Here is a 24727-nt window from a genome sequence, read left to right on the forward strand (position 1 = left end):
TGACCGCCAAAAACGTTTAATAGCGATTAGTAAAATCACGATGTATGCCGCCATAAACGTTAAATCACGTCAACTACATTTGTTACAACATCTAAGTGCAGCGCTGCCTGGTCAATGGGTTGTGGAATCAAAAACACTCAATAACTATGGTCAGCAGATGGCAGCATTGTGTATCTTTTCAATGAGCTGCCGGTCTATGAAATTACAATGAAACATGACGGAATCTGATAAATAGAATGTTTTCCAAAATGATGTGAATGATCAAAACCTTTGTCATATTAAAGTTTTTTTTCGATAACATGTGGCAGTAAAAGAGTTAATCACTTTCCATTGCACCAGCCTTTATATTTAAACCAAGAAGCACCCAAAAAAAGTGCTTCATGAAGCTTCATTTTCCCATCACTCTTAAAAACCTGATGGAATTAACTTATTTATTCATTAATTCCTATGTGATAAATAGTTTTGAAATCAGAAGATCCTCCTCCTCTCATCTGTCAACACTAAAAAAAAAAAAGAATAAAAAAAGAACTTGGGAATCTCCTCTCTTTTCCCCCCATCGCCTGGAGGATCGTCTCTGTGATGTCACTCTCTCCAGAGCTTTGCAAGGGTAAACAAAGGAAAGAGGAAGCACGAGGCTGCAGGTGCACGCCAGCTGCCTAAGTGCCTTGACCTCATAAAAGACAGTGCAGATGTGATTATCCACTCTGTTACACAACCCCAAGTTGTAAAAATCAGATGCACTTGCATTAAGGCGCTGTGAAAAGATCCAAATGAGCCCCGCTTGTACTCGTCAAACTTTTTTTTCAAACGTCTCAACGGCAAAATGTCGCCGGCGCCAATCTGGACGCATCTGCATATTACTTTTAAAGCTTTTTTTGCTTATAAATAGCAAATATTTGACATTTGGTAGTCGTGTCGAGGGGAAAATGAAGAATGAGAGAAAAAGTTCTGTTTAACTTTTTAACAGGGCGTGAAAAACTTGACTATATTCCCACATACTCCCACCTTCCAAAAAGAGCGAATGTAAAAGTCATCATATCCAGTGGGAATGAAAATGAAGTGAATTATCAAGATGACAGACGTTATGTTCTTACATGCCCAAACATGCCCTGCTTTCTTGAGAATTATCTCATGGAAAAGTGGAGAAAAATTGCTACTTAATGTATGTTGGCACAATTTGGAGTTTTTACGTCTCAGTGGGTGCCAGCATAAGTCAAGCTCGTGTCTTGATCACTTGGTGGGACGTGCGATTTAATTCCAAACTCAGCGTCACATCCTGACATAAACATCTGTTGATCTGCAATTGGGCGACACCTTTTAAAAAGCAAACTCCATCTGGCGGATCATATAGTTGACTTTTGTTCCTGACTGTCAGGAACAATAAATGGAGCGTGTTATATACAGGAAATACCAACGTGGATGAACACGGGAATTGGATGAAAACGCCAGGATAGCTTCAGGTGCTTAATACTACAAGATGAATGGGTTAACAGGAGTGAGAAACTTATAAAGGAGGATGAAAAATATTAGGAAACTGGCAGCCTGAAAATGGAAATGAGGTATTGGAGTTGGCAATGGATAGTAGAAGCTAACTGCCTGAGAACCCCCCCCCTTTTTTTTTTTTTTTTTTTTTTTTTTTTAGGAATGTGTCAGAATTAGGCTGGAGTTCCCATGGCTTTGGTGTGAGGTATGTATGAGGAATGGCGCTCATTCCAATTAGACTGTTTACTTTGGTCTCCACTTTGCACGCGCGTAAAAAAAAACTGCGCTCAAACAAATGACAGCATTTTAAATAGATACACTCGAGCCCACAATTATTCATACGCTGGCCGCATATTTATTTGGTGAATGAATACCTTCTGGCTTGAAATGGCAAAAGGATGAGGAAGTTGTGTTAGTGATCATAATAAAAGTTTTGTTTTTTTTACATCTGGAAAATTGCAACATTATCAGCTCATATACCCAAATGCAAAATTTGCTTTCTTCTCAGGATCCAGACTTACTCAGATATGAGATGTTTTTTATATACCATACCATACCATACATTAAATTATCACACATCTTTGTGATATGCATATTGCATGTTCCATTAATGCTCTAACGACATATCGTGATGCCCTAATCTTAAAATAGAGTAATGAAAATTGGCCATTAGTTTGGGTAACCCTACAATTGGATCATTTGAATGTACTTTACATTTACAGTAGAACATTAAGCATTTTAAGAAGGACTATACTCAATTTTTCACAATCTTTTACCACTTTTCCCATCATTCATTCATATTTTTACATTGTTTGTCCTCATTCTTGTTGCAGGTGAGTTGGAGCTGATCCCAGCTGACTTTGGGCGTGAGGCATGTTAGTACAGTACCTGTACTGGTCACCTGTCAATATACAGTATACCAATATTTTTTGTAAATATACAATCATGTTAATAACAGTTATGAAAGTCACACCTATGAATTATGTCATCTTCACATGCATGTTTTCGGATGTGGGAGGAATGCTGAAGTACCTGGAGCACATGCAAACTCCACCCATGAGGGCTGGAGACGAGATTCGAACCCAAGACTTTGCAAGTGTGACACAAACATGCTAACCACTTGATCAGTCATTCCCAAACAGTTTACATGTGGAAAATTATACAGTTTTACTTGGTGGGCCAAAAAAAACTACGTAACTTGTATACAGTATCAACTTACTGTTTTCAGGCGGCCCATTGATCATGTTGAACTTGTAAATTTCTTTCGCGTAGTACTCGGTCTCAGTGTTATCCTGTCCACAGCTCTGCTGCCGGTCTCTCCCCAGCTCCTCGATCAGCTCCTTGGTGCTGTTGTAGAGGGCCAGCACCTGGAACGGTACCTGGCTCGGACCCGTCGTCTGGGGCGGACTGGTTAATCGGAGTTTGCTGAGGATCTGTCCCCGCACCGCCTCCACTCTCTTCTTCTTGATGTGGTCAATGTCCACGGTGGTGCAAGTGGAGAGCGACAGCACCATTGTCACGCAACTGGAGAGCAGGAGCAACAGAAGCGCTTTGCCCAGATTCATAGTTCACCACTCACTCTTGCTCACAAGCCGCCCAGGTAAAAAAGAACGAAACAAGCGCGCTGAGTACGAATCCCTTTTCCTCTTTTCATTCACGTTGTGAGCGAGTTCGGTTCCTGGAGGTGTCCCATGATCTCGAGCGCTATGTCATCTTTGCAAAGTGCGCATTTGCGAGGGTGCAGATCCGTGCCATGGCGCCAAATAACCTCAAGACTTCGTGAAAACTACGCGTCTTAGTCTTCATTCCCCCTAGGGAATCGCACACTGTGCACCGCCGGTCACTCGCTCCATTGCACGACTCGGGTGAGGAGGCGATGCAGCATAACAGACTCAGCAAAGTACACCGAGCACCGCGCTCACTCCAACCTTTTATACGCTCCGGGTGTGACGTCTCTGAGGGAGGGGCGGCGAAGTGTTAGACCCAGCTGGGACAGTAAAGGTCCGGCTCGGTCCCCAATTCAAGTGACATTTTTATGTCGAACCATTTCGGATTGATGAAATCCAGGAGGCCTTGTAGCAGAAACGCTACAAAATTAAGAGAATAAACTCTTAGCAATAAACTAATACAACTTCATGTAACAATAGAATTTTGGCTGTACTGTACATGTAAAGCTCGTTATGGTGCTGAGGCCAGCAGAGAAAGCGTTACTGACTCTGACCACTCATCACTGGATAAATAACACGGTTTTAACTAAGAACAACAAATATCATACGTAAATCAGCTGATCTTGTTTGTTGTGTTGTTTTAAGAGTGACGGCGTGACGCCAATATCCAACTTAAATAAAAACAAAGCCAACAAGTGTTTTTGACACGACACACCAATCAATGCTGGGAAAGGTAATGCATGTTCAAAAGAGGCACAACAGTGACACCTTGTGGACACTGGTTGGAACAACGTGATGTTGACAGCATTATTGATTTGTTTTATTATTATTTCTTTTTTTGCGTTATGATTTTAAAAATAGGTTAATGTTACGCAATAGACCCAAACACTACACAATGATTAAAACAAAGAAAACAAAATAAAAAACATGCTTTCAGATCTTGCCACGGTGCGTTACCATGGCGACTGTTTCCCGGATGTGAAGCTTGTCGATAGCCGTGCGAAGGCGATGATGGCCTAAACAACAAAACCAAGGGAGACATGGACGACGGCGTGCAACTGGGTGAAAGTGGGCCACTGAAAAGCGTGAGTTTTACTATGGCGTTAGGAAAATAATTTAGTGGAGTTCTTTCGTCTGTGACAGGGAAGGACTCTTGTTAGGACTTAGCTAATGCTATTGCTAGCCACGTATGACAGATCGAGGGAAACCAAATCAAGCAGTCAAAACGTGCATGCTAGTTATTCATTTAGTTTAACTGTTGATAACCAAGAGACAATATTGTTTGCATAGTATGATAAACGGCAACCGGAAGAGTCTGCGTTTATGTTGAAGGTACGAAAGCTAAGCTAACTATGCTAATAGTGTCTGAAGTCTCTCAGCTACTATCACAAGTGTTGACAGCACGTGAATGCTGTGGGAATAAAGTAGCTATCTGATATTAAAGCAACAAAGGCAAACTAAATTGGATATAACATTGATGATGGATATTCGTGAAGATGAGAGAACAATTACATAAATGGAATAGCAAGAGCTGTCTTTAAATCCATTAAGTTGTCTTGTTGGATGGAATTTTTTTTAACCATGTCTTTTATCAAATACTAATTGCTGTCATCCAATGCAGGTGGCCAAATCTGGCAGAAGATCCCGCCTCGCAGCAGACCAATCACTTGCAGATGCCCGCAACTCCAGGAAGTCCTTCACGTCTGCTTCTGCCGGAGAAGTATGTGATAGCATAATGATTTCCATGATGTACAGGAGGTAATGCTTGCATTAATCACTAAATGTATTGTCTCTCGAATGTATGCGTTGATCAAGGATGACGATGAGGTAAGTTGCATGCATATAGTTGTGGTTTTGGACTGCTTCTGTTGAAAACACTCTACAATCAGCTTTATACCATACTACGGAGTCATTCCAGAGTCATCTTAAAAGTACAGTTCAACTGCTTAGTTTGATACATTTCCTGTTTTAAATTTGTTTGCGTTTGTAAAATCTTACTACGAAATTTGAAAACCAGCTTGGAATGATGGTATGAAGTGATTTGTTTTCTTTTTGTATGCTGATAATGTTTTAGTTGCGATATTCTTTCTTGTGCAGATATCAAATCCTCCAAAACCCTCAATATTAGTTTTCCTCTTTATATGTTTCGATGTGTTCTCATGCAGGATTAAAAACATGGTTATACATTACATTCGGACCCAGAACCTTCTAGTTGTACACTTGTAAAAAAAATAAAATAAAACGTAGATTACCTGCACACTTACTAACAAAAACAAACAATCACATGTTCTCCACTAAGCAGTTTATTCTCGAATTTAAAGTTCAGTGAAACCTATGGAAAGTAGAATTGTAGTCTTCGAACCATCGATGTGCATAACGTCACGAGAGACCTTACTAAATGTAGCCAGCTCAATTAACACATCTATAAATTCTTAATGTATTTTTACACTTATAAGAATATTAAAACGTTGCTTAAAACATTGCATGCATGTTACGTTAATAAAAGCTAAGCTTTGTATTTATAAACGTTGATTTCAAAAGAAATTAGTGGTCAACTAGTATGCAACTTTGATAAATTTATAAAGTAAGCTATGTTAAAAAAAACAAAACGCTTCTATGTACCTGAACGTTTAGCAGGCTCAAAAACAATTTGACCAGGGATTGTCTCAGCTCAGAACATTACAATTTAATGATGCAAAAAAAGTGTCTAAATATAGGACAGAAATATTCCAGACAAGTCAGAGCAGCGCAGACACTTAAAAGACAGCAATTCCTATCACTTCATCGCTGGCATTTTTGGAATCCGTCACGTCGCCTGGATTGGCAAATTGTCATGCAGCCAGCACTCCCCATGCAGAAACATCCCAGCAATGCTGTCGCTTTAGGCTAATCTTCCCAAATTAGGCCAACTTCCTCAACGCGGGGACCGATATTCTCGCGCCCCCGCTGACCCGCTCTGTAAACGCAATACATTTTTCCAGCGTGCCGTGGGTTTATTTACAGTCATCGTTTATCAAGCCTGGCCTCTTCCGCCTGAAATACCCAACTGATTGGTCACATTCCTGGCGTCCTTTTAAACAAAGACGCCACTGCCTTTTGGGCTCATACGGTTTGGACACGACAAGTTCCTTGCCCTGGAGACCATCAAGGAATCTTAATTTAGAAACCACGAGGGCTTAGCTAATTGCTAAAACAGCCCTAACATATTTGGTCATGGGCAATTGGAGGCATAGCAATGTGTGGCTGAGGGCATTAACATATTTTTGCTAAGTGAGATGATATCCAAAGAATTCAAGGTAGCCAATGGTTTGTAATGCAGTGGAACCTGCAAAATATGAGAGCTAGTTGTCAATGTAGCAATTTGAGAAATACACAAAACAAAACTAAAGCCTATATTTGTTTTGAATGATGGCATTGTCATATGCTTTTATTACAAGTGAAGAGGAAAAATGGATTGACATCAGAAGAAGTAGCTTAAATTGTTAATGTGTGTGTTTTTTTTTTAATTACACTGAATTTAAATGAAAAGTTGTTCAATAACGCTACAAAATTGAATATGATTGTTGAGTCCAATTCTTCCTATAAGTGGTCATATCATATCAATTGGTGAGTACGTCGTGCGCGCTCCCCCACCCATCCTGTGCCCAGTCGTGACGTCCACATTTATAAATAGCTCGGGTAAAAGGGGCCAGCCATGAAAAATTATTTCCTATTTCATCATAAATGAAAAAAATTCCTCACGAGCACTTTGTCCTCTGCAGACTCAATTTGGTAATGAGAAATGTTGTGGCCCTTTTTTTTTTTTTTTTTTTCCTTTCCACATTCATTTGTCTCGTGCCCCTGCTCGTGAGCTCAGAGGAATGCGTTCGTTCAAGGGCAGTTCTCAGGGTCCCACTCTCAGGATCAAGATGCATACTTGCTTTACTATTTTCAGAATCAAAGAACGATAGGGAGAAGGTCATTTATTTCCCTGTTAATCTATTTTAAGGTCAGACTTACATAGGGTGCTTGGCTGTTCCCACACTCTGTGTTCCATATGTTTATGGTCTCGGGCATGAGGCTATTCAAAACGGAATTAATGCAGCTTAACTATTCGAGTGCACTCGTGCTTATCACATCCTCGGAACAACATTTCAATTAAGCTTTGGTGGTCTGTTCTGTTTCACTGGCGGACATCTGGACTCTGTGTTGGAGACAAGTGCTCCCTCCACTGGCGGTACTGGGAAACCAAGAGTTGCTCCTTAGTTTGGACATGCAGGTCATTCAGAACAGTGATAATTTCATGGATACAAATTTTTCGTCATATTTTTTCAGACGAAAAAAAGAAAACTAAATAGAAGCCATTCATTGAGACGATAACGATAACTAAAATTGTCTGACAATTTCGTCAATGACTAAAACTAAAATGAAAACAACACAGAAGGAATCAAACGCATTCATTGTGCAGCTGTAAGATTATTCTCAAGCAATTCTGCACTTTTTTTCTATTTAGGTGTAAACAAAGTTATTTTAAAGACAATTGTTATATTAAATGTCTCTTGCGTGTTAAACTACAGTTACAAATAGGCATGTTATAATTTTCTGTATAAAAAATGAAATGTATGCTGAAGGAAAATATCGACTCTAGTGACTAAAATTGCTCTTTTTTCGACTAAAATTGGACTAAAACTGAAATACAATCAGATGACTAAATTATGACTAAAACGTCAATTAATTTTAGTCAAAAGACTAACTAAATCTAAAATAAATTTTCTTGTCAAAATTAACACTGATTCAGAAAATGCAGCCAGCCAATCGCAGGCCTAGATACAAAAGTCTGCACACCCCTCTTCAAATACCTTAAAAATAAAAGTAATAATAATACTAATAATACTAATAATAATAATAATAACGAGGCGAAGATAAAAAAAAATATCTAAACTTCTTCTTTTTTTTCTTTTTTTTTAATCTTTAATGTGACAACATGTACATTTATTTTATTTAGTCTTTAGAGAAGGGAAATCTAAATAAACAGCAGGGGTTTGACCAAAACGAAATCTAACTTTTTGGTCATCATTCCATCAGATATGTTTGGTGCAAACACAGATCCTATTATCGCTAAAAGAATACCATACCTTAGAGTGAAATATGGCGGTGGTAGCATCATGCTTTCAGATTTTTTTTCTTCTTCAGCTGGAACCAGAAGCTTAGACAAGATGCAAGTTTCAAATAGCAGTCAGTGTTCGTTTAGGCTTTGGCTAGAAAGCAGCACAAAAAAAAAGACAGAAAAGCCTACTAGAACATCTGGAATTTATTTCACAGTCACAGGCAGGTGTGTGCTGACTCAAATTTAATATGTGACTGGGTGTGCACATTTGTGCAACCACATTATTTCAGTTGTTGATTTTTTTTGTTTCCCCTCTTGAAAAGATTAAAAGTTGTTTTTGTTTTCAATGGAGTTATAGAGGTTATAAGTCATATTAATGGTGGAAAAAAAGTTTTGAAATGATTTATTAAGCTGGCCTTTGTACAGAGCTGTGTGTAGACTTTTTTTTTATATCTACTCTATAAACAAAACTATTTACACTCACATCTATGAACAATTTAATAGTTTTCAGTGAATACATGAAATCGTCATGACAGTTTAAAGGCCTAGAACTGAAAAGATTTTTTTTTTTTTTCCTGTGAATCTCATTTGTTAATTTTCTTCTTCCAGGGCCCCCCTCCCAAACCACCCAGGAGACAAGGCGGCTGGGCAGAAGAAAGCTCCGTATTCGTTTCTGGCAAGTACGTCTCTTCACCTTCTCTCTCGCTCTTCTCCATTGCCCCCACCGGAGGCAGCAAGCTTGCATGTTATTAATGGACTGTGATTCTGTGGAACGAGTTTATTTATCAGTGCATATTTGGTGCCCGGAGCTGTGAATCAACAAGGTTAGAAGCAGGCTGTCTAAGCAGGCCGTTCTCCATTTGTCTTCATCTGCTAGCAAAGGTGGTAATTGACATGGTTTATACATCAGCCACAGGAGGGCACTGTTAGCCAGCCAGACGCTCCATCACAGAGGTTCCAAGCACTTCATCACCCCGTGTGAGCTGCTGTTACATGGAGAGCACAACATAGCATGGAGACAGTCATTTAATATTTAGGACAGAACATCTATGTTAACGTTTCGAATTGGTGCAGCGTAAGTTCGGCAGTTTTCTTTAGAAGCGATAGCATCAGAACTTTGCTTTGCAGGCCAACCAGCAAACTGCATGGCACTTTCCCTCCTCTTACCAGAAGGTCAGCGTGTCACTTCTGCCGTTTTTTTTTTTTTTTTTTTTTTTGTAACCCAACTTGATTCCCAGCCTCAAAGCCATTGAAATACAGGAGGTGTAAAGGGGTTTTGCACGTGCATTGATCCTCTCTGAAACAAAGTAAGTAATGGCCCCCCCTGGAGCCAGCAAGGACTTTTCCCTTCAATGTCACCCCTCATGCTCAATCACCGCCGCCCTCCTCCCGCTAATCCCAGCCCAGAAATCCCGGGATTTGTCGATCTATCACTTCTAATTGACACTAAATGATCTGTCAGTTTATTGATGAACCTTTGAAACCGGGTTGTCACAATATATTTTATCCCTAACAACTTTTTTTCCAGACAGTTTTACCATGTCTATCGCTTTGCCTTACATGAGTCTTAATCAAGGAGTCAGTAATGTGTCTTAAGTGTGGAAGCGGCACCGCCCACGCCCAGACAGGACATAGTCCAAGGGCAGGCAGGTACTACATGAGGCTCTCTGCTCTTTTCTGCCTGGTTGGACATCTGCTTCTTCACTGGTGGCTTTGCGATGTCCGAAGATACATTATGTAATTAAGAGACTAAGTAAATAGAAGTTAATACTGTCTGATACTTATAATAGATTCTTTATAATATAGAAGTCAGTGTGTGTTCTAGGGATGTAACGCCGTCCAAACATCACAATACGATATTATCACGATATGAAGGGCACGATATGACAATTATCACGATATTGTGGGGACGTTGGCGATATAAAAGGTCACAATATTGTTAAAAAAACAAAACAAAACACAATATTGTGCTTTTGTACATTATACATTGAGTTACTACACATATTGACTCGGTTCACAAGCATGTTACATTCCCCTTCATCTGACCGTCCATCCGTCCGTCCGTCCATCCATCCATCCATCCATCCATCCATCCATCCATCCATCCATCCATCCATCCATCCATCCATCTTCTAGATCGACCGGTAAATCGAGAGCTTTGCCTTTTGGCTCAGCTCTTTCTTTCATCTGACCATTACCGTGGATTTTAAACATATAAGGGCGAAAACATGCCTTGTGAAAATTAAACTGCACTAAAAAACTAGCCACCAGATGATTCTAGAACCGCACAACTGAAAATCAACCTGCCTTTATTGACAGATGTGCTGCTTTTAATATAATGACATGACAACGACGATATATTGTGGCAGTTTTAATATTTGCAATATCACGATATTGCCGGTATCCTTACGTCCCCTAGTGTGTTCTATGCGGTTTCCAGTAGCATGACGTGTGCTTGCATCCATTAGCTTCTACTTTATTGGTAGCAGCGAGCTTTGTTTCCAGCATAAATAAAAAATGAATAAAAATGTTGCTAATAACAGCAAAATAGAATGGGACTAAAGGTTGTTCCTGTTGACACACAAATTGTCCATCTGTGATAGTCAGACTTCAATTTAATTCTCTTGCAACATAATAACACTATAACATGGTTTATAAATTAAGGCCAATGCAGACAAAGCACAAAATTTTACATAGATTAGAATTGTTGGCATCCTGGAATGCTTGAAGCGACATCAATGGAAAGACTTTCTGGCCCAGGCACTCAACTTTTCAACCAATAGGGGGCACTATGTAACCAAGGAAAGAACAAATATTTTCCAGCTACCTGCTTTGTGAAAGCACATTATCTTTATTAATTGAGATATGCGAAACCCCATGAAAATATCAAATTTACTGCTGTCCATTAAATATTTTTTTGATTTAATGTGATTTCTACATTGTGTTCAAACAGAAAGCTTATGTTGATAACAGTTATTTAAACAATGTTTTAGTTTTTGTGCCGTGTCGCACTAGTGATATCTTACAGCAGGGGATCAGGCAAACAAAAGCAGTGAGACGCAAGTGTCGCTGACCACACTGAGAGCAGAATTACTATCATAAGATACTGTTATTTGACAGTGGAAAATGACACTAGTTAAATGACCAGTGCCTTACAATTTTGTTGTACTTTCTGCATGTACACAGATCTTCAAGAAGAGCTGGTGCCGACGAGCTGGAAGAGTAAGCTGACTCAGCCACATTATCATCCGTACTTCGAGCTGCTGATTGAATTCAATGACATTTTCTTGTGTGGATAAACATAGGTCCTTAAATGTAAATATTCCCCTCGTCGCAAAGTGGAATTGGCGCTCATTTGAGGTTGCCCTTGGTTGCACCTAATCCTTACCTTCCAAGAACAATCACTTAACATGATTGAACAAAACAGCACGACTGAGTTGTCATCACTTTTATTGCCGCGAGGAGCCAAGCGCTGCTGTTATTCTTGGAATAACAGCGAAGCTGTGACTAGAATAGACATGATCATGTGGAGAGCAGGTAGAAGGATGCATGCAGGCATCTATTTTGGAGGCATCATGGCAGCTGGCCCTCTCTATTTAAGGGGTTTAAGGTAGATTGTCCCAGTAAGCAGCCTAACAAGCATGATGCACTGCTACTGTCTATACTGTCTTACACACGAACAAAATTGTTGGTACCCAAATAATTAACAATGGTCACTGAAATCACTTGCAACTTAGAAAAGTAACAAATAATAGATAAAAATGGCTTGAAAATTAAACAGTCAAAATCAGCCATTCCTTTAGAATGGTCGTTCAACAGCATAAATAAATAAATAAATAAATACATAAGCCTAAACAAAATGTAATTCAGTCTGCCTATTTAAAGGGTGACAAATAGTCACTGTGCTTTTTGGTGACATGGTATGTACAGCACTTCACATGGACGCCATAAAGTGAAGGAGAGGAGATTAGAAACAATGGTAAATATTATTCAGAAGTTTAGCATCTCCGGATGTGGCCGCAAGAGGAACATAAACGATAAATTGCAGATATGGATACTTTATTTGAATGGTATCCGAACAAGCCAGAACAACCTCCAAAGAAAATATTTTCTATCTTTTATAAAGGTACCATTTTCCTTCTTCTTCTTCTTCTTCTTCGTCTTCTTCGTCTTCTTCTGTTATTTTTGGAAATTTCAAGTGATTTCAATGACCATTGTGGGTTTTATTTTATTAACAGAGTGATACCAACAATTTTGTCCATTATGTATCTTAGTAATATTAAAAAATAACATTTTAAGAAGCAATCCTTGGTAGCTAATTTGGCCACCCAACACGAATAGCAGAATTATAGTAAAACGCCAAGCCTTGCAATTTACCTCGCTTCTATAAATTGAAGGCAACAACACCAAGCAACCCTTTATAAGATGACCTCACTATTTAGGTCGCATTTAGAAAGTATTCAATAACGAATACTCTCACGCTCTCTGTTTCTCCAGCCGCCGGCTGAGACCACAAACTCCCCCAGGATCAAATGATGATGGAGGTAAGTGCCCCTTTACAGTCCCCCCCACTCGGTGTCTCTCCTCACGGGCAGATAGGAACCCTCTGGTGCCTCCCCAGCACATTTATCCTGAGCAATAGTGCCGATAAGCAGGCCGTCAAGATTGTAGCCGGCGACATTTCTCCTTGGATGCTACGTGAATGGAGAGCACTGACTCTGACCACTGACGCCTTCTAAATAACCACTCACCTTTGGATAAACATGAACAACATGTTCATTAGGCAAAATTAGATCCCTATTTGCCACAGAATTGTGTGGAGGGAATACAGTGGGTGCCCCTCCTCCCACGATCCCAAGAGCGACACAGTTAATCACTGCACGCACGCACGAACGGATCTCTTTGGAACATTTCTGCTTTGACAGGCTCACCTGAGGGTCCAATTCTGTGCACAACAAACAATGTCTGGGGCTGAGCTGTGAAATGACTGAAAAGCACTGCAATGTTTAATTGGGCTCTTTAAAGGAATATTTGACTCACTGAGCCATTTTCAGCAGTCATAAGTGAATGAATTTTATAACTTCATTATTTTTTTTATGTAGAATTAATACCTTTAAGAACTTTTTTTTCCCCACTTGCTGTCAACGGAAGATGACGACCAATCATGACTCGGTTTGCTGACCAAATCCAGAAAACAGGTGAGCCATGATTGGTCGTTACCTACTTCCTCAGCACAGGTGATGTCATCTTCAGTTGACAGCAAGTGGAAAAATTAGTTTTTAAAGGTATTAATTGTATACAAAATGTAATGTAGTTATCAAATTCATTATGGACAAAATACTAACTTATTGCTGCTGAAAATGTCTCAATGAGTCCCTTTAAAGGAGCATTTAAAATGGGGGTGACAAAACAGAATTGACAATACTGATGACAATTCTATTCTGAAAACACATTTAAGTAAAAAATAGCGCTGTAAAATGTGTAGAAATTTTAAACTAATCGCGCAATTTTCCGTAATTAATTGCGATTACGCCTATTTTTCTAAAAAAAAAAATTCTTCAAAGCTTGTAACAGATATTTGAGTAAAATGTTGGAATTAATGTAAAAATCATCAAATGGAAAGTATATTTAGAATCAAAGACAGTTCTAATAGCTTTCTTTGAGCCTTGAATAAAATACATCTGTAAAATAAATAAAATAATTAAAAAAGATTATAAAATAAATATATATAAATATGAAAATTATAAAAAGAAATATTAATAAAATAAAACTATCAAAATGGACACTTCTCAGAACTTCTCACTTACAGGTTAAATTCTGCTCACGAGCACCACATTCCAGCAGCATTGGCTTGCAAGGCCCCGTGCAAAATGTGCGCATATTGCTTTGGAGTTCTCCAACAAGCATCAAGCAAGTAAAACTACCTTTAGTCCATGTTTATTCCTCTTCCCAAAAGTGACTCCCCCAAGTTTGGCTGCACATTGAGTTAACGGAGTTATTTTTTTTAAATGCTTTAATTTAAATTACGTAATCTCCAGAGTTAATTCTTTAATTTTGACAATAAATACATAAATGTGAATCACATTGCACATGCTCTAATAAGGAAAATTAGTTGAATACCGTACACGATTAATCAATATGAGTGACCTTCACATACTGGCTAAAAATGGTCAGTTTTTCCAATTGTAGATGTTCACTTCTCTTTCCCTTATGCCGGCAGAAAGAGTATTTCAGAGCCAGAGGCACGGGCATTGGAAATTACAGTGCTGAGGGGTAGTGAGATAGCCCCTACGATCTTGATTATGTCCATGACGCTTATCCCGTGTGTCCACTGGCTACTAGCCGGGAGTAAGAGCGGAGCCCGGGTCACGGCTCCCATCGTCCCATCAGCTAAAGCTCCCTGACGGTCACTTAAACTAGCAGCGCTACTTGCAAACACAATCATCTGTTTCATGTCTTAAACTGAACTACCCATGTGCCGAATATCATCCCATAACCCTTTTCAAAATGGATTTTACGCTTAGCTGATCGTTTGACTGGACCCCTACGTCCGTTATGTGGCGCGACGTCCCGTTCAAAGTCGCTGACTGCCAGAAGGTCTACGTTCGCCGCAAATGATCCCCTCCTGATATTTACATGCTTCAGCGAAGAAGGTGATCATGTACAAAGCTCGACTGTGGCCGCTCGCTACCCGCTCTGATGTGATGCGTGTCGAGGTCCAGGCGAAGTTGACTGTGTACAGTCGTCGGTGGAGAGGAAAGGTTCTTCTCATAATCGAGCTTGCTGGGCTCTTGTCCTGCTTGACCTCCACTCTAGATTGGACGTGCCGCTCATTTCCAAGTGTTGTCTGTTCGCACCTTGCATAGACAACAGTATGCTTCACATAGTGCATTTCTGGCTGAAGTGGTGTCAAAGTGGGTGTGGACAGAAAGTCAAGCCAGGATGCTATTTGTAAGGAGCCGGATGGCGAGGCTTTTTGATGTCATTGCACTAAGACCATTAAATTTGATTGGGGGTCCAGGGGGGACGGATTCTGCTGAACGCTGTGCTTTGTAAATGAGAGGACAAAGTGTCACCGGGGCCTCATGAATATGAAATACCCGCGCCTGCATTTATTTGGATATCAGAAACACAGATGAATCTTGTCAGCGGATAAACGAGCTTGGCATTTTTAATTTAGATTAATTAAAAAAAAGGGAAAGAAAGAAATTATCAAGGGGGTGGAGGCGTTCTCTTAACAAAAAAAAAAAGTTGACATGGAAACTTTTGAAGTCGTCCTCAGAATTATTCATGTGTGAAATATGATCACAATCGAAGCCGTTGACTTCTTTTGTTGTTGCCGCCATCATGGAGTACTAAAATGCAGTGTATCCATCTTGCTCCATTTTGTTTCCCGTGACATACACGCCAACATACTTCCTCACGTCACTTCCATCTCCTTCTGCTGTTTAGCTCATCTATTGACTTTACCCTCAGGCGGCAGGACTGTGGCTGGAGATTACTGACAGCCCGCTTTGCGCAGTCTCTGTCATCGTGTGGCTGTTACTCTCATGCTGTCACTGACGACACTCCACTGCAGAGCTAATAAGCACCTGTAGTCTGATGGTCCATCAGATAAAACAATGCTCAGCTAAGCACAGGGTTTCCACGGGTCATTAAAAAAAACATAAAAAGTCATTAAATGGGTTTTGCTAAAATTAAGGCCTTAAATGGCAATAAGAAGCATTTAAATACAATGTTGACAGGCATTAAAAATGTAAATACAATTGTTGTTCACACTTTATTCTACAAGGTTGTGTAGCAGTCACTATAACACAATTTAGCAATAATAAATGCGATTAAAAAATATATGTATTAGTAAGGGGACTGTAAACTAGCTGTAATTTACAATGAACAAAATGGCCTGGAGTCCACGAGGTGCTTCATGTTGTAAATATCAATTACTTTGATTTTTAATTTGAAAGAAAAAAAAAAAGTAGTGTTCCTATCACCAACGTCCAACATCAAACACTAATGCCACCTAGAGGCAGAAAATTACCGCAACACAAATAACTCAATGTTTTACACTCCCTTTAAATGTAACTGTTAATTGTAACTTTACAAATTACTATAAAATTGCTGTCAATGAACTAAATAATACAACCACATTTGTATTTGGTAACCATACTTGTCTAATTTTATTTTAGCATTGTTATAGTCTCGCTGCCCACAAAAACTTTTTTGCTTTTTTGATATCTATGGCTGTTTTTTGTTTTTTTTTCGTTTCTTCTTCTTCAGCCACTGGTCGTGGACACATCTCTTAACATGCTAAGTTTAGTACAGTACACAGTTGTTTTTTTGGAAATCCCTTATTTTTTGCATCTAATTATAACAGAGGTTAAAAAAGTTTTGACATTGTGGCTCATGATGGTGACATGGTGCACACCTTTATCTTCCTTTCACCTGCCAACAAGCTAATCTTGGATAAACTTTTCAAACTGTTTCAAACTCTTTTATTTTTATTTTTATTTACAATAGTTTTATATTGGACAGGGCATTTTTAGCCTACAAATTACTGACAATTAACAAATTAACCATTGGATATTACAAGTATAGACATCTGAAGAGCTCATTTTCATCATGTCTCATTATCGCCACTCATTTTTCCCTGCTCCAGCAAACGTCGAAGCGGAATGCCGTGAAAGTTTGCCTTGTCCTTCTTGGGAGTGGAGCCATCCTCTCTCCTGTTGCGTTTTGCCAATTAAAGCGGGTTCCCACTGTTTGAGCTCACAGCGCCGCAGCCCCTGCCAGGCCGCGCGGTGACATCCGACCCCACACAGATGGGCTCGCCGGCAAACTCTCTCGCACGTGGCTGGACGCCGCCCCGGTCGGAGTGGCAGAGCGGACGCGGAGGTCGGCCCGCCGGCCACCGCGGGTCCTCGGGGTGGGCAGCGCTGACAGGGCCCAAATGCTAAGGTAGCGGGGGGTGCTTTCTGGGGAGCCCCTGGCCAGAGCCCCTCTCGCAGCGGGAAGAGCTGCCGCTGCCGGGAAGAACTGATGAATATTCATGGCCGCATGGCTATTGTGACAGGACCGCGGAAGAGAGGGAGGGGAGGAAGTGGCACCTGACACACGCTCCCAAAATTAATACATACATTTATTTGTGGTCATTTAAAGATTCTCTCATTGCCCAACCCAAACTCTAATATAGTGTTCTTTCATTTATTGCGGGTTCATCTTTCATGGCCTCACTGTTTCGTGGATTTTTTACAGTGTGCTATTTATTTTTATTTTTTGGCCATATCGCTCGAGCCCTACGTCCGACCAGGGACATACGGGCATCTGTAGATTTGTTTCAATGACACCTTAACATACTTTTAATGGAAAAAAAATAACTGCAAATGAAAAAAATAAAACATAAATGATGAATAAAAAAGCATTCATAATAAACTAAAAATCATACCAAAATGAAAAAATATATAATAAATGAAAAAAAATACTGTTCTCTATACTGTAATAAAAAAACAATGACATACTTTTAATGGAAAAAATGAATGTAAATAAAAGAAGAACATATGATGAATGAAAAATGATTTATAATAAAATAAAAATCATACTCAAACAACAACAAAAAAAATATAATTAAATTATAAAATATATACACTTAACAGGAATAAAGAAAAAATAACGCGGATTACCATTATCACGGGTAGTTTTTGGATGTAACACCCGCGATAAACGAGGGAACACTGTACATTGTATGGCTGCACAATATATCGAAAAGATATCAATATCGTGATATCGTCCCATGCAATATGCATATCGCAAAGATGCGCAATAAGTTTCATATGGAATTTTATTCTTTTATCTGAATTTGACCAGTCAATTGCTAACTAATATTTGCGCCGCCATCCAATAGTTGAGATGTAATCACAATTAACTAAGAATATATTGATGTTGCTTATTTTGCTGCATGAAAAATTTAATTATTTCATTAGATCATAAAAATGTAATTTCCTTAAATACATGTTAAATATCGCAATAATATCTATTGCTATATTCAGCAACTATATCGCATACCTCCTGATTTTCCAATATCGTGCAGCTCTAGTTACTACATTGTTTTGTGTTTTTAGATATTCCTGTCATTCCGGATTTGGATGAAGTGCAGGAAGAAGATCTCAACATGCAAGTAGCAGCTCCCCCGAGGTACATTTGCCCCCGTCCACGTGCAGGTCACAAGTGAAGTGTCTTACGGAACAATGAGATGATCACCTGTCCTCCACATTGAGTGTGTCACTTGATCTGGCTGCGATGGACGAATAACCGTTGGGTGTGATTTATGCAACCGCGTTACCGGGGTTCCTTACCAAACGGATCCTTTGATTTACAGGGCAGCGAGATGCACGCCGACATGTGTCGAATATGTAGCGAGGCTATGACAGCGGTGGAGGTTATTAGGCTGGGGCTCGCTCTCTGTGCGAGATAATATCCACATTGAACTCATTGCAGGGGCAATGTAGCGTGTAATGTGCAATAAGTAGGACTGGCATGCGCTGCTAGGCCCCGGCCACTTTCGGAGCCCCCCTCACTTAATTCCGACCCGCAGATAAGCAGCTGGGTTTCAGTTTGAGGCGTTTACCACTTGGCAACCGTCTCCTGCTTTCTGTTCTTCTTTCCGTGAAGTCTTAACACCCAACAGATTCTCTCCTGGTCTTCTAACTCTCGTTTTGCATGAAGTTGATTGAAATTGAGCTCTTGGTATAATGTTCTCTCTTTATGTCCTGTAATTAGTGTTCAAGTCAACCGGGTAATGACCTACAGAGACCTGGACAATGATCTGAAATATTACTCTGCATTCCAGACACTCGTAAGTCACCAACTTCAATGTGCTGTATCTATATATATCTATTATAATCACAAAAAAAGTTGAATCTAAAAACAAGGCCTTAAAGGGTCAACCTAAACATTTTATTTACAATAATGTTATATGTGCCCCCACTAGTCTAATATTGCTTTTGTGAGATGTGAATTAAACAGCAAACTCGACCCGTTTTTATCCATCTCAGGGGGTGACCATTCTGCTACTCACTTTCAGGGCTCAGCAACCACTTGGGGCCCAGCCTCAGAAAACAGGTGAGCTGTGATTGGTCGTTACCGGAGCCTTGAGGAACTGTGATGCCATTTTCATTCGACAGCAAGTAGCAAAATGGCCGCCTCCTAAGATGGATAAAAACGGGTGGATTTTGTTTTTAATGCCACAAACACAATATTAGTCAGAGTTTAGACTAGTGGAGCTGCATAAAACATTATTGTGATTTTTTTTGTTTGTTTTTTTTGGTTGAATTCCTCTTTAATTGGCTGTCAGGTTTACCAGTTTGGCATTTATTAAACATGACACAAAAAGGAGAGAAGACACCCAGTTCAAAGCTTGCGAAGAGAGAGGAGAGGAACTGACTGATACAATTCAGTTCTGCACTCTCTAAAAGAATCCTCTCCTCACCCTCTCTTTTTATTTGGTTTCTACGCCCCCAGTTACATGGGTGTTCCAATCCTAAGAATGCAAATGCAAGGCATAGTTGGAACACAGTGTACTTGTTTATGTGTGTGTGTGCATGTGAGTGGAAGATCGCTGAGTACATGTGTGGTCAAGTTTGCAATCATTTCTTAACAGACAACAGGCGGACTTAGGTTAGAATAGATGTTCTTGTTCTTGTGCTCTTGAGTCATCTTCTGTTAAGATAATATAGCTTGGCATAAAAATGCATTAAATCAACCTTTCAAAAGTATTTAAAAAATATTAAAAATAGTAAGGATTTTTATGATGTGGACAGTCTCACATTGCTAAATGAATTGACATTCTTAAAAATAAATAAATAAATAAATAAATAAATAAATAAATTACTAAATGACTCATAGTTGTGGAAACAACAAAACAATGACCTGGTCTTAGTCTTAGTCATGCAATACAATATTGCATTCAAGTTCAAATTTCCTGGATTGTTTCTTCAGGATGGAGAGATCGACTTGAAGCTCCTCACAAAGGTTTTAGCATCAGAGCAGGAGGTGAAGGAGGTGAGTGAATTTGTAGTAAATGTCTCCTCTGAACCGTCCAGCTGTTGTCCACCTGCCTCCCAGGTAATCAAGATTTATGGTGTGTACATTAACACCTTCCTCTCCCAATTCTTCTTGGGCTGCTCTGCAGGAAGATGTGCTGTGGGACTGGGATCATCTGTTTACAGAGGTTTCCTCAGAGCTGTTAATGGAATGGGATCAAGGAGATAATGAGGAGCAGGCAACTGAGAAGCTGGTGATATGAATCAGATGAACTTTTTAGTTACAGTGTGATCTAGATTGTATATTTCTTGACCTGTGTATATAAATATTTTCTACATAAAGCTCACTAAATCTCAATTGACTTATCGTATAAGTTTTTGGAGTGTCCTCTCCACAGCCGTCATTATCAACACCCTCGTACAAGTCCAAGGTTGATCATCAGCTAAGCTGAAATCCAGTTGATTGTGTTCAAATTAACATTCCTCATTAAGGCCCACAACCTTATTGTTATTGACTGTGCCATTGACTTTATCTTGCAGCTCTTCGATAGGAGCAACCCCTTCTTCACTATTATCTCAAATGCATTGAACACAGTTCCTATTGACACCAGGTGGATTAGCATACATTATACCTTTTATATTGGATGAACAGGAATAGATGTAAGTTGGCTGCCGTTCAAACTGCTCTTTAAAGTGGAAAAAGAGAATATAATGAGGACAGCGCGGGTTCAAGGACGACGCGCTCGCGCCGAATTTGTGAAATGCGTTGCGTACTGCGTGTTGAACATGAGCTGGCCGCGCGTATCTATCAGCATTCCCTTTAGTCTTCGGTTGGTTCATGCGTGTGAATTTCAATGCAGGCCTCCAACGTCTATTAGGGAAACAGTTGTAACATTTACAGATTGTGATTAGGTTTATTTCGGAGACGCCGAGCGCTCTCCTGACATTTGAAAATGCACAGCAAAGGACCTGAAGGACACACAGTCTATGCATCTAATAGCTCAAGAAACACCCATCAAAGCAGATTTTTTTATTTTTTTTTTGCTGCCCACTTGTTAGGCCTTGAGTCCGGTTCATCAAGTGTAAAGGCCTAGATACACGATTCCGACATCGGGTGTCGGACAACGTTGGGAACAGTGTATAAATTACTGTCGTAAAGTCGGATTGAATTGGAATACAGTACTGATGGAAAACCTACCCTGTACCCTCCGCATTTAAACGTACAATGTCTATCTGTACAGAAGATCGGGAAGAGACCGTCATAGTATATTACCGTTAAATGTTTGCCAACAAAGTTATGGAGGCCAAACTATGGCATGACATCGGGACGCGACTGAATATAACAGATAGGATTTACTTTTATATACGATACCGTGCAAAAAAACTGAGGGTTTCATTCACATCGTGAGAGAAAAAGTAACCGATATGCATTGTTTACATTTTTATATCCCACCCCGTAAAGAGGTTTCCGGTTGCCTTTAGGAATAATGACTACCGCCGCCGATGGTATGGAGGGGAATTACTTCTCGCTCGTGCGCTGAAGGTATGAAATTGTCGGGATCAGTGTGGTGAGTCGGACTTGTGTAAGCCTTAACTCCTCCGGATGAAGCTATCACGCAAGATATTTGTGTTCTGAATATTTATATGCTGTGGAATACTTGAGCTAAAATGCAGCATTTCCCTATTAGACATCCAAACGTTCACTCTTGCCACCTCCACAATTGGCTCATTTTGCTCCACTTAATGAATTCTGCCCATATGTCCCGAGCAGCTGCTACGTTGCCCCTTCCTCCCGCCCCCCCGCCGAGCTGCGAAGTGCCCATCCATGTAGAGACAACCTCTAGCTGTCTCTCTGGAGAAAGGCTAAGCCTGCCACTCCTACGCTGGCAGCCGGCCGCTGCTGTCAGAGGTGGACCGCGGCCGCGGCGAGGGCTCAGATTAGGGCCCGGTGGTCGCCGGTTGCGGCCCGCCTCCAATGACTGCCGCGAACATCGGCGGATCAGAGAGGGGATTATAGAGAGGGAAGGGGAAGGGGGTGAGCGTGGGGGATGCAGAGATGCTGTTTGGCATGTGCTTCATCCAGGTTCTCAAAGTGACCTCTCTACTGCCTCATCCTGATGCTCTCCTTTATTCTCCCCATGTTGCTTATTATCTACAGTGTATTGGGATGCAGCGGCAGGACTCGGGACGACCTCCTCTTGTCTGGCTGGAGTGAATTCAATCACATCAAAACAACGATATTTCTTGCGAGGGAGACGGCAGTTATGGCAGAAGCTTTCGGATGAACACGGTGTCACTTGTAGGTGAAGTGAGGATGAGGCCATGTTAATCATGGACCGCACATAGACTATACGTTTAGGGTCTTATTTGTTTTTTCCCCCATCCTTATCATAATCTATTAGCTAGTTACTGCTAGAAACATTCACAATGCCCTAATACGGGATTCTGTTCTCTCAATATTACATGCAACTATTTCACATTCAATATTAAACTGAGGACCTTTTTGAGAGCAGCATTTCTCAAGTTCAGTATGAATAAGTGGAGCACTTCAGATAGTTTGAGTACAGTGAGTATAATTAGTTCATTGTGTGAGTTTGTATTAGTGCAAATTAGTTTTGACATTTTTTGATATATCGTCCCTGATAATTTCTAACAATGGAAAGTGTACAGTGAATAAGAAAGTCTGCACACCCCTGTTCAAATGCCAGTTTTTTGTGATATAGAAAAATGAGACCACGATAATTTCAAAACTTTTTCCACTCCCGGCTGTTTTACTGGATTTTGACTCATTTTGCAAGGCCCACAGAATATTGTGTTCTATTGTTATAAAAACAAAACCTACCAAAAGACAGATTAGAGTCGCTTCTTTCATCAGGGAAAAAAGTATATTTCTATCTTTTTCTATTTTGCATTAATTAGCATTAGAATGCAGCAATTCATCATTATTCACAAATCTACTTTAAACAGTGGGAAAACGAGCCTTTTTGCAACATGGCCCTGGTTGATCTCTTATACTCTGCTGCCACCTGTTGGCGGTTTTTGTAATAACTACCAATGCTTCAAGGATTCTCTTCAGTTCAGAGGCTGAATCAAAGCCTTCTGTATGCTCTAGCATTAAAAAATAAACATAAAAATTGCATAAATACGTCTTTGGGAGCAGAGTAATATTTAAAATATAACATATTTATACGTTTTTGTGAGCAAATGAGTTTTTAAGGTATCTGATAGAAAGGCTGAAAAATCCAGAAACTGTTTTTTTGGGGGGCTAATTAAAGGCATGCTAAATTTTTCTTAAATTTCTTAAACATTATCTTAGTTTATTTTGAATTCCACTCTTGAAAAAAAAAAATCTTTCGAAATGATTAATCTTGGTTTCATTTAATTTTTATATTGCAAAAACTCACAGGTGTGTGAAGCCTTTTTTTAAAAAAAGAGAAAAACAACAACGCCTCATATTTGTTTTCCTTCCTCTTATTATAGCTTTTGCTCACATATTTTGAGATTGAGTGCTAATTGGAAGGCTACAATAGATTTAACATTCTTTGAACTGCATGTGCTTAATATACTACGGTGTTGACAGAAGTTTGTGTATCCTATCTGCTCTCAATATCTGGCTTCCATGTGCGCCAAAAGCAATATGCTGTTCTGTAATTAAAGAAAATGAGATGTAGTGATTGTTGGTGGCTCCTCAGACACAGAGTGAGGGGTGAGGACAGACATGCTAAAGCTTGTGCAACATAAGGTCCGTTTCTAATTCCATCAGGGGCCACGCGCTGGTCACAGGTTCCCTGTCAGTGACCCGGCCAGCACCGCATCACTCAGGCGCTCGGAACCGGCCAAAGCACGAGTCTGTCATGAAGGCATGATTATGATTAGTAGTCTAAAAAAAAGCTAAGAAAGCCAAGCTTTAGGATGTCAACCCTTTACTTGTAAATTAATATGTGGAGGCTCAATCTGGGTTATGAAGAAAAAAATGTGTTTGAAATATGTCATCGGAAAATTCAAGCAACTTTGAATACCCCAATGTGTCTTGTGGTCGACGTGTTGACTATTGTACAAACAACAAAATGGGAGGGGAACACCGATGTGCTTTTATTATAACATGGTCAGCTGAATTTATAAATATAATCGCCCTTTCCCCTTTATGTTTTTTAGTGGCGGCAGGTAGGAGAGACAAAGGTTTGACCATGAAATACACTCGGGCTCCACATTTGTCTTGTATTTTATTATTTTCCCTTTTCACCTCTCAGTCCTGTATGCCAGGGCCTTCATTTTTCACATGGCTGCTTTTCTTATCATTGGAGGGCCCCTTTGCGCTGGCCTAGGAGTGACATAAAGGCAATAAAACACCAAACATTCTGTAAAACACAGATGCCTCTCGTGCTTGTGGAAGCCCTGCAATGACTCTCTGGGAAATTATGATAATAACTCAGAGGTGGTAGAAAATGGTTGGGGGG

At 39.9% G+C, this 24727-nt stretch overlaps 2 protein-coding genes across 3 annotated transcripts in view; one reads left to right on the forward strand and one right to left on the reverse strand.

Annotated features, from left to right (window-relative positions):
- tgfb3 (transforming growth factor, beta 3) overlaps nt 1-3393 on the reverse strand; it is a 15437-nt gene extending 12044 nt beyond the window's left edge. Inside the window, exon 1 of the mRNA XM_077538983.1 lies at nt 2702-3393. Within this exon, the coding sequence (XP_077395109.1) occupies nt 2702-3047 (346 nt within the window). The 5' untranslated portion in view covers nt 3048-3393. The remainder of the gene's footprint in view (nt 1-2701) is intronic.
- Nucleotides 911-24647, forward strand: ift43 (intraflagellar transport 43 homolog (Chlamydomonas)). Of its 2 annotated transcripts, XM_077538984.1 has the most exons (11): nt 911-3082; nt 4087-4234; nt 4771-4869; nt 8845-8915; nt 11422-11457; nt 12733-12779; nt 18351-18423; nt 19009-19084; nt 20227-20289; nt 20420-20524; nt 22429-24637. In XM_077538984.1, the coding sequence occupies exons 2-11, from the start codon at nt 4190-4192 to the stop codon at nt 22483-22485; spliced, it is 672 nt and encodes a 223-aa protein (XP_077395110.1). In that variant the 5' UTR covers nt 911-3082; nt 4087-4189; the 3' UTR covers nt 22486-24637. The 2 variants fall into 2 exon arrangements, with proteins under 2 accessions (XP_077395110.1, XP_077395111.1); XM_077538985.1 differs by lacking the exons at nt 911-3082; nt 4087-4234; nt 4771-4869 and adding an exon at nt 4912-4976 and having other exon boundaries at nt 22429-24647.
- The last annotated feature ends 80 nt before the right edge of the window (nt 24648-24727 follow it).

Source organism: Festucalex cinctus, chromosome 12 (assembly GCF_051991245.1).
Source record: "Festucalex cinctus isolate MCC-2025b chromosome 12, RoL_Fcin_1.0, whole genome shotgun sequence".
In the NCBI taxonomy this organism is placed as follows: Eukaryota; Metazoa; Chordata; class Actinopteri; order Syngnathiformes; family Syngnathidae; genus Festucalex; species Festucalex cinctus.

Excerpts from the sequence above, each read along its gene's own strand:
- ift43 (XM_077538984.1), top strand. The coding sequence starts at position 4,190 with ATGGACGACGGCGTGCAACTGGGTGAAAGTGGGCCACTGAAAAGC. Across the intron at positions 12,780-18,350 it reads AGGATCAAATGATGATGGAG|ATATTCCTGTCATTCCGGAT; the intron begins GTAAGTGCCCCT and ends TTGTGTTTTTAG. Across the intron at positions 20,525-22,428 it reads AGCAGGCAACTGAGAAGCTG|TGTATTGGGATGCAGCGGCA; the intron begins GTGATATGAATC and ends TATTATCTACAG.